Below are 16,980 nucleotides of genomic sequence, written 5' to 3' on the forward strand. Positions count from 1 at the left end.
CTGAGAGTGCACACCTCCCCTGCATTTCAAAGGGCAGCGATGCAGGCATAGAGCGTAATGAGCCACGGCAGGGAGGAGACACCAAGCCAATGTAATGTTCCGCTGTCAATTACAACACGGAGCCAATCAATCTCTGTTTTTGTCTCTACAACGCAGGGCATTGATTTTACAACAATTTGCATTACTTAAAGGTGGAGAGAAAAAACTTGGGATTTTTTATAAAATCTTTAAGTAATTGAATAACAAACTAGATTCGAAGCTTTCGTGACTGCAGGAATTACTCTTTGGTTCTTTCGGTAATGTCACGTAGAAATAAATAAAATAAAATAATAATCGAATACGACGTTTCGATTGCAACACAAGCAACCATCATCAGGTACAAATGAATGAGAAAACAAACATAGTAAACTTGGAAATATAGTTCAATACAACACAGAGAGTCGGCCAACAAAACAGTCAACACCCCACCTGGCTGATTACGTTCATCCAAAGATTACTACATTTGAGAGAGAGACAAAACATAGACACGGAGACACACAGACACAAGCAGGGAGAGACTCCTACAGAGACAAACAGAGAGAGACACACACATAGGCACAAAGAAAGACGTCTCTGTGTCGAGGCCTTAAATAGAGAGAGGGGGGGGGGCAGAGGGGGAGTTGTGTGGAATTACTGCCCATAGGTGACGGACGAGCTGGACACTGGACTTCTAAACAAACAAGCACGGAGCGTTGTGTGGAATTACTGCCCATAGCGGCCGGAGGAGAGAATGGACCCATTAACAAGCACGGTAGAATGCTAATTTAGTAAAGTTATGAAGTGGAATGCAATGCAACACAGAGAGTCGGTTACCACACAGTTAACGCATAGCCTGGTTGATTACGTTCTTCCACAGATTGCTAAATTAGAAGTTAAGTGTGAAACAAACAAGCACGGCAAACCCTCCCCGTAGAGGTGTTTCAAACTCGATTCGAAGCTTTCGTGACTGCAGGAATTACTCTTTGTTATGGGCATTATTAGTATACTATTTTTCTTAGTATATTAACATGAGTGGAAGACAAATTGACCCTGTGATGCATTAAATCATTAAGTTATTTTGAACGCACTGTCCCAATAATCAATCTAGAGGATGTACAGCACAGTAGTATCAAAGTCAAGGCAACGTGTCGCTGCCTAAACCGATGGTGCTCATCTTCTTTGACAGTCCTGAGCCTGTGATTGAAACTCCACCTTCACATGGCAAGGTCCATTCCATCCAGAGCCACACCACTGTTGACTTCCGAGAAAAAGGTCGTACTTGTATACGCTGCATTGTAAATGCAGCGCCTCGCGTCCATGTACATTAGTAGCACTCGATATGTAAAAAAAAAATAAAACTTTTGTTCGTCAATGTGTTAAAGTGTAATCAATTGTTGAACATTTTATATATTCAGGATTATTTTGGCTATTTTTGGACTATATAATATTGATATTCCTAAAAAGTCACTTGATTATGATATATAATGTAATATTGTTCAGAAAATTATAAATGTAAAATGGTTGTGCCAGTAGTTCTGTCATTATTAATTCAAAATCAAATAGCATTTTAAGCCAACTTTACTGTCAGTGATTTTCATATATTTTACACTTGCTAATGTTGGCATACCCATGCGATGAGTAAGTAAACAAAGTGCATCCCGCACATGATTGAAAAAAATTGACATGTACATATTTTTCTTTGGAAGTTGACACTGAGGCAAACTGCATTGCACAAGATCCAACGACACACTAAAAAACCGGTTCAGTCATCGGAGTATTTCTAATCATTTCATAGTCTGTACAAATGACTTCCTTAACAATACATCATGACCAGATGACAACGCACTGAGACTAATCTCTCGGAGTAGAATTAATAATAGAATAAGAGTTGTATTTGCATAAACGCTACTCTTACCATTAAAACCCGCACCTAATACTAACCCGATCCCTAAAATGACACATTTCACTAAGTTACCCACAAAATCTGAACTCTTTTCTAAACACGAGTCATGTGCAGACACATGAATCGTAACGTTTGCAATCTTCTATAAATCCACTGTTGCATGAAGGCTGCCCACAACATGTCGATCGTGGGTGCTATTGATTGACCAAACCTCACGACACAGGTGAGTGAAGCTTCGCCACTGACGCATTTTGGATAGGGTTTGTATTTTATTTTAGCACAGTGTATTTCAATCGGTGTCTAGAATACATTACTATGCACTCTTAAGCGCACATCCGCGGAACCGCATATATATACAGAGAACTAAAGTCACCAACAAGCACGGAAGTGAGTACTGTGCTGCATGACAGCTCATTTTCAGCCTCTAGATTGTTAGACAGCAGCTGTCAGCGAGCATCTATGAATAAGGGGAACACGGCTGCCAACTCATACTTCAACAGCGCCGATGCCCATGACACTACTACTGCTGCAGCAGGCACTTTAGATGTAATGCCGAGTCAACCGAAGGATGATCGAGTTCACATTCAAACACAGACGCAACAGATCCCTGTTGTATATACTGGTGTGGTACCTGGATTTTGTATGACTGCGTCTCATATCGTGTCACAAAGACACCCCGGCATAGCCTACACAGCCTGTTGCGCAAGTAATGTTCGGTAGCATCTATTCACGGCGCACGAGGGGACGCGATGTGGGTCAGAACCACACCGCGGCCGCCTTTGTCTCCCTAGTGGTGATGTTAACAACAAACCACCCAGACACTCGTGAAAGGACGACGCCGACCATGGAGAGGCGCAGGCACGGCCAGGTATCATTCGCCGTGGCTGGGAATCGAACTCGGGTGGCCGGGTATTCGAAGCACTGCACCACCGCTGCCCACAGGGAATGCACGCGGAGCTGCACGTGCGCGCTCGGTACTTGTTGCGGTACCTTTAGTCGCGGCCAGGAGGAGGGTGAACACATCCAGATGCAGCCAGACGTAGCAGAACCCAAGCAGTCGCTCCATTGCGGCGGCCTCCGCGGAGAGCGCTCACGGCTGGCTCTCCGCGCCTCGGAGTCGACACAGAAGCGTGAGAGATAGCAACGTCCCGATCTACCCGCAGCGTATTCCTCCTCCTCCTGAGCCCAGCTGATAGCGATACACGCGTACAGCCCTGGCCGGGCGTTTAGAGGCTCCCCGCACGAACTCTGCCGTGATTGCGCGAAAGCGTGGCTTGCTGAAACTGAACTAACAACACGCCACTTTCAAACTCCGTGATAAATACAAAAACGCGCCCCCTGACCCGCCCCCTCCTTTCCCCGCGACTTCTCATAGACAGCGCATTCATTTGTCGACACGCGTACTATGCGTGCAGACAGACACTATATACACACACACTATACATACACAGCGTGTGTGTATAGTGTGTGTGTATAGCAGCTGACAGCCTCCTATGATGCCCGTGCAGAGCGGAGCCTACGAATTCGTTGCGCTCCTTTTTCCAGCCTTTGTGGCAGCGCTCACTTACATATAGTTCCGCTAATATATACACACATCGAGTTAGTTCCCTGCACGTCTATATATGTGTGTTCGCCTCTCCGTGTGTATGCGTGTACAGCACAACACACATATATAGAGAGAGCCTCCCCGACCAACGCATGCGCTTAACGCTCCGGGCGAAATGCGGGCTGACGCCGCCGCCGCCAATGCTGTTGGATGCAAGAGTTGAGGAGCGCGCATTTGGGGGGTAGGGTAAAGGGATGGGAAGTTGGGCTCTGTTGGCTGGGAGAACAGGGTTGGGGGTTGGGATGGCTGCAAGGGGTGTAAGGGGGGAGAGGGCACTAGTTTTGGCTGTGCGCGTTGCACAAAGACAAAGGTCCTCCCCCCCACCCCCACCCCCGTATAGCCTTTCCAGGCTGTGGGGGCAAGTGATGTCAGCGAGCACCGAATGAAGACGGGAACGGTACAACGCGGGGGTGGCCAGCACCACGCCCGACCGCCTTTGTCTCCCCCGAGTGGCGATGTTTTTTTTCGCGCACCACACCAGGTACTCATTTGAGGCTGAGTCGACCTAGGGGGGGGGGCAGGACCGGTTCAGATAATCCTCACTGGTGTTGGCCGTGAGCTGGAATCGAATTCGGGTCGCCGCTTTACCCCCCCCCCACACACACGAGTGGGAGCCCAGCTGAGAGCGTGGAAGAGAAGGGAGAGAATCATGAATCGGGTCTGAAAGAAACGGTTGAAGGGTTCCGATGTACTGGGAATGCTACTAGGGTTACATATTTTTGGTTATTTCGGTAAAGTCACGTAGAAGGGAAATAATAAAATAATAACAAAAAAACATAATAAAATAATTCTCACGACGTTTCGGCCACAACGCAAGCAGCCGTCCTCAGGTGAAGACCAGGTCTGTCGGGGAGACAGAGATTAAGGCGGCCGGGCGTAGTTGCTATACGGGGGGGATCTTTGTGTGCATCGTGAGTTGTGTGTGTGTGTAGGATGCGGTATGATAAAAAGGGAGACGCATGTCGTTTCCGTTTGCAGTTGCTTTGTCAATCCACTGCTGGACGATGTTCTCCACACGGCGCGTCGGTCGCGAGGATTGTTTGCAATGCGCCAGCCACTTCGCCACCGCTCGCCCTTGCTGTGGTTTGCTACCAAACGGGAAATCCATGCATCGCGTCGACCCGCTCGTGCCATGCAGAGCTAAACCGAGAAATGAACGCGCCACACACTGTAAAAAATTAACCCGTAAAAACAAAGTTTTTCACTCTAAATCCTTTATATGCGTGGCGGCTAGAGTCCTCTCGTCCTCTGGCTTGAGATGGCTGCCACCTATGGGTCAGATGATTGTCTGCCAGCATTAAGCAATTGGTAATTAAATATTTAAAAAAAATTCCCTAAACAGTGTAAAATTTTGGAAACATTTTTTCACGAAAATTAATTGTCACGCACAACGAGTCTGTGTGGAAAATGTCAGCTCGATGGGATCACGGGAAGTGTGTTAAAAAACGACCGAAAGATTTGCACGGTCGTAAGCAAGCAAGCAAGCACGCAAGCAAGCAAGCGAACTTAATATAACGGATTAAAAAAAAGGAATGGGTCAAAGCGTAACTCTTTACCAAAGCTTCGTCGTTAACCCTGAGACCACAATTGTAGAACATCGGAATCGTACGGTAAAGTCACGTATAGGTAGAAAGAATAATAATAGATCACGACGTTTCGATCGCCACACGAGCAATCTCTCCCACCTGAAGACGATTGCTTGTGTGGCGATCGAAACGTCGTGATCTATATTATTATTTTTTCTACCTACGTGACTTTACCGAAAGAACCAAAGAGCATGGATTCCTGCAGTCACGAGAGCTTCAAATCAAGATAGGAATCTTATTCGTAACTTCAGTGAAATCTGCACGGTATTTCGTATCACAGAAGTATGATCCGATGTGCAAGGTAAAGGGGGGGTCGTGTGCATTCAAACACTAAAACCCTAAATTTGCACGTTTTGAGAACGCGACGCTAAAAAAGGGAACTCTACAGTTACGCGTCGCTACTTTATCGCCCCCTCTTTCTAGCAATCCGTAAGCGTCACTCGGCTCGTCGACCGTCTGTGTTCCACATTCCGATGGCGATGATGGCCAGGCATGCCGATGGACAATCGCTGTTGAGTTGCGGCAAAGGGGCCGTCCATAAATGACGTCACGCGATTTTGGACGATTTTTGACCCCCCCCCCCCCTTCGTCACACGGCGTCACACAAAGTCAGACCCCCCCCCCTCAAATATGACGTCACAAAGCTCTGCCCCCCCCCAAAAAAAACATGCTTCAAATCGCTTCAAACTATTGTCATTGTAGTGCGTATTTAATGTAGCGCTGCACTCTGATGTTGTAGGAGAAAACATTTATTAAAAAGTATATTTAATTAAGTCGAACGTTTTGTCTATATTTATTTAAAGTTGCGCATTTTTACGTGACGTCACATTTCTCAACCCCCCCCCCCCCATCGTCACACATCGTAACAAATGTCTGACCACCCCCCCCCAGGTGCGTGACGTCATTTATGGACGGCCTCAAAGTGATAAAGAGGGGATGGACTGAATCGACCAGCCAACCGGGGTGTAAACGTACAATATCGTGTAGTAGTAATAATAATCATCATCATGAGAGTTCCTGATTCCAGAGATTACTACGTTAAACAATAAGGTGACATTTTAAGTTTTGTCTTTAGCCATGGTAAATCTACTGCTGGATGAAGGCCTCACCAAGATGCCGCTGCTACTCACGATCATGCGATGTCATAATCCGCCTAGCACCTGCACGCGAACTGATTTCATCGCTCCATCTCTTGGGCGGATGTCCTCCACATTATGAGTGTTATCAGTTTATTTGACAATTCCTCGCGTATGACGCCAGTGACTAATAGACGAGTAACTCAGACCACAGACGAGATCTGTTCCCCCCCGCCCCCATTCATATTTGGAGAGTCATTCATTATGTTTAGAGGCAAGAATGACGATATATGGACGCGGCATACGTTCGCATTCAAAGAAAACCTTATCAGGATCACAACTTTACTTGTCATTGAATGTTGCAACCGCCTGTTATTGAGGGTGTGGTCTGAAAATCATGAATGACAGTGTTAATTTAATGCCATGGTGGCCAGGAAATGAAGTTATAGCGTCGCCCTCGGCAGCAATGCAACGGTGATATGACACGATATGGCCTAAAATTAAACTAAACTTTTATTTTACCAGTTAAGGCTCAATGATCTATACAGCAATTTTCCCAAATGATAGCTCAATGAAGTGGCTTATTATGTGGACATTTCTCAGGGCATGATATAACGGATAAAGTCATGCCTTTCACGATTAAACGTGGGGTTAACATGACATAAGTAACTAGGTGTATACTGTATACGTTGCAGATAATCATATTTACATATAACCAAATCATACGGAATGCGCCCTATCTCGTCACATCTCGGAAGATAAGCAGACTTGTACCTGGATAATGTTTGGATGGGCGGCCACCACGCATGACAGACATTTTCAGTTACTGGGCTACGTTGTTTGCATCAAACGGCAGTGCAACAAAATAAATTGTTGTATTGTATATATATGCGTCAACGTCAGTTTAACACGTAGGCACGTAAACACGTAGAATAATCCACGTATTTCGGATGCTTCTACGTGTTTGCTTCCTGCCTTCAAGCGACCTTCGCGAGGAAGCATCGTCAAATAGCCCCCACGGGTGCGCACGCCGGGGGGATGCCGTTCTCATCCAGCAGTGGATTTTATGAAAAGTTGGATTTGCACAACAAACCGCGGAGCGCTGTTGTTAGATTATGAGTCACAATCGGGTTGCGAATTTACATCACGGTCACCCTGCTGTCGATCTCCACTCATTCAAATCGGCATTACATCCATCTATAGTTCTCCCGCTAGCCAGCCAGCCAGCCAGCAAATCTTAGTTTCAATTGCAGTATTAAAAAAAAAACACACACACACGTAAAGATACTCATTCGCCAGTCGCTACTTGCCCGCTGCCCACAAGTGCTCCGTTGCCGACAGCGGCAATGATTTGTGGGCGCGCGTCTGCTGCACCTGTGCACCGCGGCGCGCACACGTGCGTGCATCACCCCCGCAATGCCGGCTGGGTTTTCCGCGTCGCAACAGCAGCATTGTCACACAGAGAGCACTGCAGTCAAATGTGCCTCCCGGGATCATCACACGTGCTCTGGACGGAACATATCACTGTTTGTGTTTTGTCGGGGGCCGCACGCCAGGGGCCGCACTAAAGGCCACAAGGGGCCGCTAGTGGCCCGCGGGCCTTGCACTGAAGAACACTGCTTTATTTTCCTCCAGGCTAGAGTCACTCCACACGGTACGCATTTCCCCCTCCCCCCCCGTGTACCTGCCTCTTACACCCGTCTCATCCATACACACACAAAATAAGTCGTTACACGCTGCACGCTCCGACATGTTCTGCGAGAGAGAGCGCACTCATTCAAATTGAGAGGAGCGTTAACAACACAGTGGTGGGGAAAGTGCTGATAGCGACGAGCATTTATGAAGGCCGGAACGACACACGAAGGCGTGGGTGTCCAGCACCGCGTCCGGCCGCCTTTGTCTCCCTAGTGGCGATATTTACATTATCGCACCAGCTACTCATTTGAGGCTGAGGCGACCTGTAGAAGGTCCAAGATCGGTTCAGATAATCCTCACTGGTGTTGGTTGTGAGCGAGAATCGAACTCGGGTCGCCGGCTTCGCAGTGCGGTGCGTTAACTGCAACACTACCGCTCCCCCACACACTCCCCAAATACGCAATGTGCGTCATCGTTGCCAGTATCAATGATTCTTATGTGTGTCTGGATTAGGCCACGCAAGTAGTTTTATGCCCAAACCCTTGCCAACATCCTCCTCCACCAGACAATATCGTCGCGTCTACAAAGGCATAATTTGCGCCTGATAATGTACCGAGTCAATTCTCACCTGAGCGTTATTGATTTCATAAGTTCAAGGTGCAGGAGGATTGAGATGGGACGGTCGTGGTGCTGGACTGTGGGGGGGGGGGGGGTGGCGACGGTGTGGGTGGGAGGCCTTCACCCAGGAGTGGATAGACAGATAATGATGACTTACTGCTTGCCTGTCGCTCTGTACAGCTCATAATTTTGCTCGGCCACCCGGGGCGTGACGCCTCGCCTGCAGTTACACACCTGGGCGCGGTGGCGGCGTCACACGAGGCTGCAGCGCCTTGGCATCAACCAACACACGCACACAAAGACACCGTGCCGCCCCACGTCGCCTTAACAGGCTGCTTGGGGACAAGTGCTGTTAGCGAGCACCTATGAAGGCCTGCACGACGTATGGGCGTTGGTCGTGAGCGGGCATCCAACTCGCGCGGGGCGCTAACCATTGCGCTACCGCTCCACACGTGGGACGCTGGGACTCGTTACATCTCGCGGAGGACCGCTCCAATGAACGATATAGTCACCGCGGTTCAAGTCGCATGTGCGAGTTCGCGTTCACAAGTCGGTTAAAACAAGTAAACCCGTAAAAACAAAGTTTTTCACTATAAATCCTTTATATGCGTGGCGGCTAGAGTCTTCTCGTCCTCTGGCTTGAGATGGCTGCCACCTATGGGTCAGATGATTGTCTGCCAGTATTAAGCAATTGGTAATTAAATATTTAATTTATTTTCCCTAAACAGTGTACAATTTTGGGAATTTTTTTTCACGAACATTAATTGTCTCGCACAACGAGTCTGTGTGGAAAATATCAGCTCGATTGGATCACGGAAAGTGGGTTAAAAAACGACCGAAAGATTTGCACGGTCGTAAGCAAGCAAGCAAGCACGTAAGCAAGCAAGCACGCAAGCAAGCAAGCGAACTTAATATAAAGGATTTAAAAACACAATATCTTATGGGATTCATCTTCTTGGTTCTTTCGGTAAAGTCACGTAGAAGGAAAATAATAAAATAATAAAAAATAAAACATAATAAAATAATTCTCACGACGTTTCGGCCACAACGCAAGCAGCCGTCCTCAGGTGAAGAACATGTCTGTCGGGAAGACATTCAGGCGCTGTCTTCCCGACATTATGTTTATTTTTTATTATTTTATTATTTCCCTTCTACGTGACTTTACCGAAAGAACCAAGAAGATGAATCCCTGCAGTCACGAAAGCTTTAAATCGAAATTTATCTTATGGAAGTTCGTTCATAAGTACGGGTGTTCGTGTCGGGCGTTCGCAAGTCGGGGACTTCCTGTAATTGCAACTGGTATTGGGGATCGAACTCAGGTCGCCGGGTTTCGTAGCGCAGCGTGCTCACCTCTCCACTGCTGCTCCCAACACAGATCCCCCCGTATAGCCTGAACCAGACTTTTGGGGTAAGGACTGTTTGTAAGCGCCTATGGAGGCCGGCACGGCACAAAAAGGCAGTGGGTATCCACACGACGCCCAGACGCTCATTCCTCCCCCCGTGCTGATGTGTACACGCCACACCAGGTACTCATTTGAGGCTGAGTCGACCTATGAGAGGTCCATGACCGGTTCAGATAAGTGCCACTGGTGTTGGCTGTCAGCGGGAATCGAACTCGGGTCACCGGGTTCGTTGCGCAGCTACACGACCACTCACAAACACTCACGCAATGAAACACGCACCTCTTGTCATGAGGCTTTCGCACAGCTGGGAGCTGGGTGCGTGTTAAAATGGGCAAAACACATTTAGAGGATCACAGTTTTACCGCGATGAATATTTAAGTAAACGTTCCATTTGGCACAGTTTTTTTTTACACTGACTGTTTAATTATATTGTCGATGGCTCATATAGCATGCTGGAGATGAAAATTATGGTGGATCTGATTCAACCCTGAATGGGAGCACGATTACTCTAGAAAAATGCCCAAATGGATTAAAGGGTTTTCGAAGACATTGAGACGCAAACGCACGTTTGAAAGCGGTTAAAATCCATGCTGTATGCACGCTTTTTCTTTCATTGTTAACCAATCCTTCGCTGAGTGAGGAGTATCGTAGTGGCTCCGCATTAGCCAATGATGGAAATTTCACTTTTGAAGGCGGTAGCCAATTAAGCTCATGTAACAATCACTGCCTAAATCGCACAAAGCAGGATCTGTATTAGCAACCCCCGGAATGAGGGTAAGTAAGATTTTACAATGACCAAAATTATGAACTCGCAATATATACTGTGTGCACATTATGCAATAGGCAAATATACAGCAAAGTAAAGAAACACAGTCACCCTCTGTCGTTGCTCCGTAATCCCTACATCGCCAGCATCACGAGGATTTCGTGCAAAAGGAGCGAGAGAAAAGCTAATCGCAATGTTGGGTTTAACAAAAATGCGAGCAATGCGGACAGGCGCCTGTTTATCAGGCGGTAGGGCCGGCGTCACTCAGTCAAGCGGGCACCCCGCGACGTTAAGCATCGGACACGCAACACACGCACTGCACACAGTCTGTTTATAGTCAGGAGTCAGCATCCGCACGTTCCGGTCCCACTGGTCTCCGTCTACCGTTGTGAACCAGTGCTGGAACTTCAACCTTCCTATGACCGAGGCTAACACATTTATAGGATATCCAGCCCCGGAAGGATGACGAAATGATATGACACCAACCGAGGATGTTACCTGGTAACATTGTGAGACGAGCGCTGTTGACATGTCATCAACATCAGCAGCTATGTTCCAACCACTGCTGGATAAATGTTTCCCAACGTCTTTACCATCAGGCGTGATTTGCAATGTGGAATTGCTGTGGACATCATTCAACGGGCCTCTTGAATCAAAATGAGTTGGACTTGTAAACTAAATGTTCACACGGAAATAAAGTGTGCGTATTGTGGAATTCCAGAAACATTCCCATAATCAAAAAGGGAAACATAATTACATACACATTAGCCTCTTCTCGCACGTATATAAACTGTTCATGAAAATCATAGAAAACTAAATAATGGAAAATGTCGAGGCCAACCTAACACAATGCCAGTTGGTTTTAGAAAGTGTTTCGATCATTAACCACATACATACGGCCAACCACATTCTAGGCAGGACAAATACAAACTATACCTATTGCAAATAAGGCATTTGATGCATGACACCGACACAGATATACAAGCTGTCACAAACGAAAGCCTTATTAGCACGTACTTACTGTAATGCACACTAAAGTAAAACTATCAAAAGTGGAGTCAACCAACGAGATACACCCTCACGAACGCTATTCATTGACGCTAAAACGCATTTTCTAATGATTGTACTGGAGCTATAAAGGCATAAAGATACACTGTGATCAAATTCAACTTCTCACATTTGGCCTGAAGGTAGCAATGTTAATGTATAAATGTGCCTCTGTGTGGTTAAGCATAAGACATCTTACAAACGCTCGTGTAGTGTATTTCACCCTTCCATTCATTGAAAACTTTTGTCTGGTCAGTTCTTGATGCTCGTATAAATTTAGTGATGCACATATGCAAACCAGCGAGTTAGAGGTGAAGATAGCGGATCATGAGAATATTCAGTCATCTAGAGGCACTTCTAGAATATTTTGCAAAAAAATGGGTCTACCCATTCTGTACCGGTACGATTGCTTGCTGCACAATGATTGGGTTTTCTTTACTCTCTAGTGTCCACCCACACGCAGCACACTACTCAACATGAATTAGACAATTGTCACAAAGACCATTCTGCAGACGAGTCTGGAGATTGTGAGCTTGCCTAGGTAAATAACATTACATTGCTTAAAGTTGTCGAGAGGGGCTGTGGCAGAGCGTTCCATTTAGCCCATCACTTATCCGGTGTTAATAATATAAATAGGTCACACCATTTTGTTGGTAGTCAACAGTGATTGTCTTATGAAGTATGGCTCCTTCATACAAATGTGGAAATTCCACCACTGGCGCAGGACTGTAAAGGACAGGAGGCCTGATTGAGACATTTTAACTCTTATAGGGTTATTACGCCCTTATATTCACTTGTCTGTGCAGCGTTAAACCTGTAACTATAATGGTCGTAATAAAGCATCCACTGCTGATACGGGTTAAGAAGCCAGATGAAGGCTTTATATTGTGTACCGAGACTACACATGCCCAGTGGGTAGACGCACTCTGCACATGGGTGACGGGCTAGGGTTTGCTTGTGGTCGGGAAGGCGGCATCACGAGGAGGGTGCCTGGGGTAACCTGAGAGGCCACAATTACAGTAATTGGAGGTAATGCTGCGCGGGCGCCACCGGTGGATCTGCTTTCCATCACATCAATAGGGCGCATTGAGAGTGCTGCTGTCACCACAACAGCGGCTCCAGCCCAGACCATCGACAATGAATTATTCAGTTTGATAAAAACAGACATCCTCTCTGTTGCGGGAGGTTATCATTGTTTTTATTTCCATCTATCCATTCACTCTCAACCAATCCTTCCTTCCCAGCCACATTGTCAGAGCGAAGACAAATGGTGACCTTCCCAAGTGATTTCTGGCCGTTTAGCACATCCCAGGTTTGAAACCCAACGCTCAAATTGGCGTCATTTCAGCTCCAATAACAGGAAGCTTTCTTTGTGAGCGCAGTCGCTATTCATGAAGCTTACCTGTCGTGTACCAACATTACATTTCAAATTGCATGTGCAGACAGGTCCGGTTATGTGTATGCAAAATGGATGCTTCTGCAATTTGAACATTTACATGCTGCTCATGCACTATATTTATAAATGCACACAACCACTTAAGTTAGTTCATATGCTGGTCGAGAGCGGACAGCTCATTAGCCCTCCGGGATATTTGGATTATAACTGTTGGAAACCAAGAGGGCATACTACCCCTGTAATTGGAATGTGAAAATTTGCTAATGGCCCTGGGCCGCCAATACAGATAATCAATGCCCAATGATAGTATGATCGTGAACTACGTTTCGTTTTGCTTCAAATTCATTCGACACAGCACATTTATTTAAAGACGGCAAGGAAACGTGCATTGTATTGCTGGTTCAAACACGCCTCCTACTGAAAATGAATATGCCCTGCATCCTATTGTTTGAGACTCCTTCGGGTTACTGCGACGGCAGGTGGCTAAAATTCAGTGCACATGCTGGGCGGTGAGAGGGGGGGAAACCGAGCTTGTTTATTTGCGCCATTGTCCAAAGCACGACGACTGCTGAGTAGATGTGACCTCAGAGTGAGCCTCGTGTATACGAGTTGTTTTAAAGCGAGGGTGGAAAAACAAGGGTCGGCATGAAAATAGCTGGCGAGCGCACCAATGTCATCACCTTATATGGCCATCAGCCATAACAACTTGTCAAGACCATTTGAGCCTATTGTAAAAGCTATGTTGTGCATGAAGTGGCAAGCTGCTGTGACCCATTGCTTGTTCGAATTTAATGGAATAAAAAAGTTCATCTTCAATGTCAGTTCCGGAAATACATCTCTCGAAACTTAAATGTTTGCACAATTGTATTTGACAGGACAATGAACATATCTTCCATGACATTCCCTCATTGTTCAAATTCGGATTACTTGAAAACAAAAACTCAACGTTAGGCCAGTCTTCCTCATACGAGCATTGGGGCAACGTTTCTTCGCAGTTAGTGGCCCTGAGCCAGTGGGTGCAATTGCAGAGCATCAACTGTGACTTCTCAAAGTTGTACACCTTTTCTAACCTCGATGACTCGAGTCGACACCCCAGATTGGGCTTTGGACCCACAATCTTCCGTGAATCGACGACTGATTCTGTTGCGCAATCTGGAATGTTTTAGGTATTCATAAAATACTTCCGTAATTAAAATGTTCGTGCAAAAGGGAGATGCTTAAAAACATTATCTGCTCGATCTCACTTGCTGTACTGCTTTCTACAAGCCACCTCAAGCAGGGTGTTAGACGATCCATTTACTGCATTCCATTTTAAATGCACATATTTCTATATTGTTATTCATATCAAACTACGTAATTTTACTTTAGCATTTTTTAAACGTCATTTAACCAGTGAGAGCACACCAATATACTAAACCGCTTTGGTGATACGCACCTTGTCAACAATACAAAATAAAGCACACTTATTTCCCTCAAATTCTCCGAGTGTAATTACAAGCACGAGTCTTGGATTATGACGGCGCATTGCCCGACTTGTAAAGGTCACTGGGTCTTCAACGTGCACTATACGGTTTGAAAAAAGTCATGTTAAAACACGAACATATTGGCATTAAGTATGGGCTTAGCACGATTTATTATTTTGCCGCAACGAATACACACGGCGACAGTTGAAACATCAGTGATTCATCATCTCCGTGTTTTCACCTCCTGTTGAAAATATGGGTAACTGTCGCCCACTAGTGGCTACCTCATGAACTGTGCATGGGTCATGATTACCAACCCGCAAGGATTGCGCTGACAAAGTCCACCATCATAAGGCCCACAAACCTAGGCTGACTGCACTTCCACATACCAGATATGGCAGGCAAGACACGGTACTATTTAAATTGGCTCATATAAACGCCTTGATGCTCTCCATTGAAACGTCATGGGTTCATAACGAGTAAGCATGCAGTCATGCTAGGACGGAGGCAAAATAATCTTTTAACAAGTGCAATAGCCTCATGCTTTGCAGTGGCTGCTTGTGAAAAATACAATGCTCCAACAAAACATTTAACCAGCACTTGTTCGTAAAATTGGTTTCTCTTGGCAAGCGCTGACGGAATTTCGAGCCGTGCAGTTGGCGACCTCAACTTTATTGGCACACAATCTTTACACTCACCACCTTTAATGAAAACATGAGTTATTTCTTGTCATCCCACCAATAATTCGGCGATGGCATCACCACGATGTCCTACGTAAAAAAAAATACTAACCAATGATGAAGACCTTACATATTGTGTTAAAGCTTCTAAAGGGATTGGAAATGAAAATAAACCCAAAAAGGCACCACCAGGCGCAAAACTATGGAGGTTTTGGGTGATCAAGATGGAGACCAATAAAATTATGACAATGCATTACACACACTAGGATGTCCTTATGCACATTTCCCAAATTGCACAAAATAAACTCTTCACATATAAGCAAAGAAAAAAAAAATCACATTCATCGTGACAATCTAAATTACAAATGAATGAGTTAATTCCCTTCTCATCACTTTGCTGACCCTGTAAAAAAAACAACCCTCCATCCTACCAAAGCTTTATCATGAACAGATAGACGTTAAGTGTGTAAACGTGTGTGGGTGAGCAGTTACAGACGTGCTGCCAAGGCTCTAAGGAGATCACCCCTGCAACTTGTAAGGTTTTACTATCTGTCTACAAATTACCAAAGCCAAACCATAGGAATCTACACTTTCTGGACAAAAAATAACTAACCAAAGCCATAACTTAAATGTTAAAGGTAGTTATGTCCCGAGTAACTGATTGTGAAACACTATTGTATTCCTGCATTGTGTCGTAGCAGCATGGTTATAGGTGGGCATGGATTTAATGAGGGTGCTTGGGTGCATGTTTTTTGTTAAGATAGCAACAAATTTGGCAGAATATATTAAGTCTACAAAAGCATATCCGCACATTATAAATGTATGCTTCGTGACATTGTGTATTAATCATATAATGCTATCTATCGGTGAAGTGTGTTTAATCATTGGCGATTTTAAACAAAATAACAAAAATGCAACCACAGGATGGGGGTGTGAAGGGTCTGCAGGTAAAACAAAGAATGTCTTAAAATGTAACGATTGTTCATTTGACTTACGTCGACATCTCAATGCGGGCATCCAAAGCTTAAAAAAAAAATGGTGAGCTTTTTAAAAAGTTTAAATCTACACGTGTCCCATTGCCTGTTGATACCAGCATTAGTAATTGTTAGAATTGAAATAATTAACCATAAAATGTTTGGTAAAACAAAACTCAAATTTAAGTGTGGTCATTTTTTTTTACTATAATGAGCATCCGTGTTATTTATTAAGCCATTACCATATGTAGAACAAAAGATGAGCTTCAAATTGGACACCAAAATGAGAAGTTGCACTGCGGATGGGACATGAAACTTGTTGTATTGTCCTTGTGGAGAAACTTTAGTATGTGTAATACGTGGAAAAAAAACTGAATAAATTAATCAACGTCTATGATTACGTGCACATTGCAGCACAAGACACTTCTGGAAATGATACCGACATCTGAAGTCAGCAAAAACAATACCAAAAGCTAACAATAACTTAAAGGTTTAGAAAACTAAAATCCACAAACACAACAAAGGTTAACATGTCTGGACGTCACCCAATCATCTGCACCTCAACATGGACCACAAGCACAGCTCATGAATAGTGCCGCAAATATTTAGCATGCCACCAGTTGGTACATGCAAAACACCTGCTGCGTTTAACAGTATCTTAATTGCACAAAAGGCAGCCAACAAGTGGTTTTACAAAGCACACCAATTACTCGCTATACACCAATACTGAGCTTAAACCAATGTGATTAATGTTTCTCTACATTCAGCTTTTGTTTTCACGATTTCAGAATTCACTATACGTGTTAAGA

General features: G+C 45.2%; 1 protein-coding gene across 2 annotated transcripts in view; it reads right to left on the minus strand.

Moving 5' to 3' along the window:
* LOC144720576 (BMP and activin membrane-bound inhibitor homolog) overlaps positions 1-3,762 on the minus strand; it is a 28,220-nt gene extending 24,458 nt beyond the window's left edge. For both annotated transcript variants that reach the window (XM_078597408.1, XM_078597398.1), the window contains exon 1: positions 2,912-3,762. In XM_078597408.1, coding sequence (XP_078453534.1) covers positions 2,912-2,987 — 76 coding nt within the window. In that variant the 5' untranslated portion in view covers positions 2,988-3,762. The remainder of the gene's footprint in view (positions 1-2,911) is intronic.
* Positions 3,763-16,980: the final 13,218 nt, after the last annotated feature.

Source organism: Lampetra planeri, chromosome 1 (assembly GCF_965212315.1).
Source record: "Lampetra planeri chromosome 1, kcLamPlan1.2.h2, whole genome shotgun sequence".
NCBI classification, from domain to species: domain Eukaryota; kingdom Metazoa; phylum Chordata; class Hyperoartia; order Petromyzontiformes; family Petromyzontidae; genus Lampetra; species Lampetra planeri.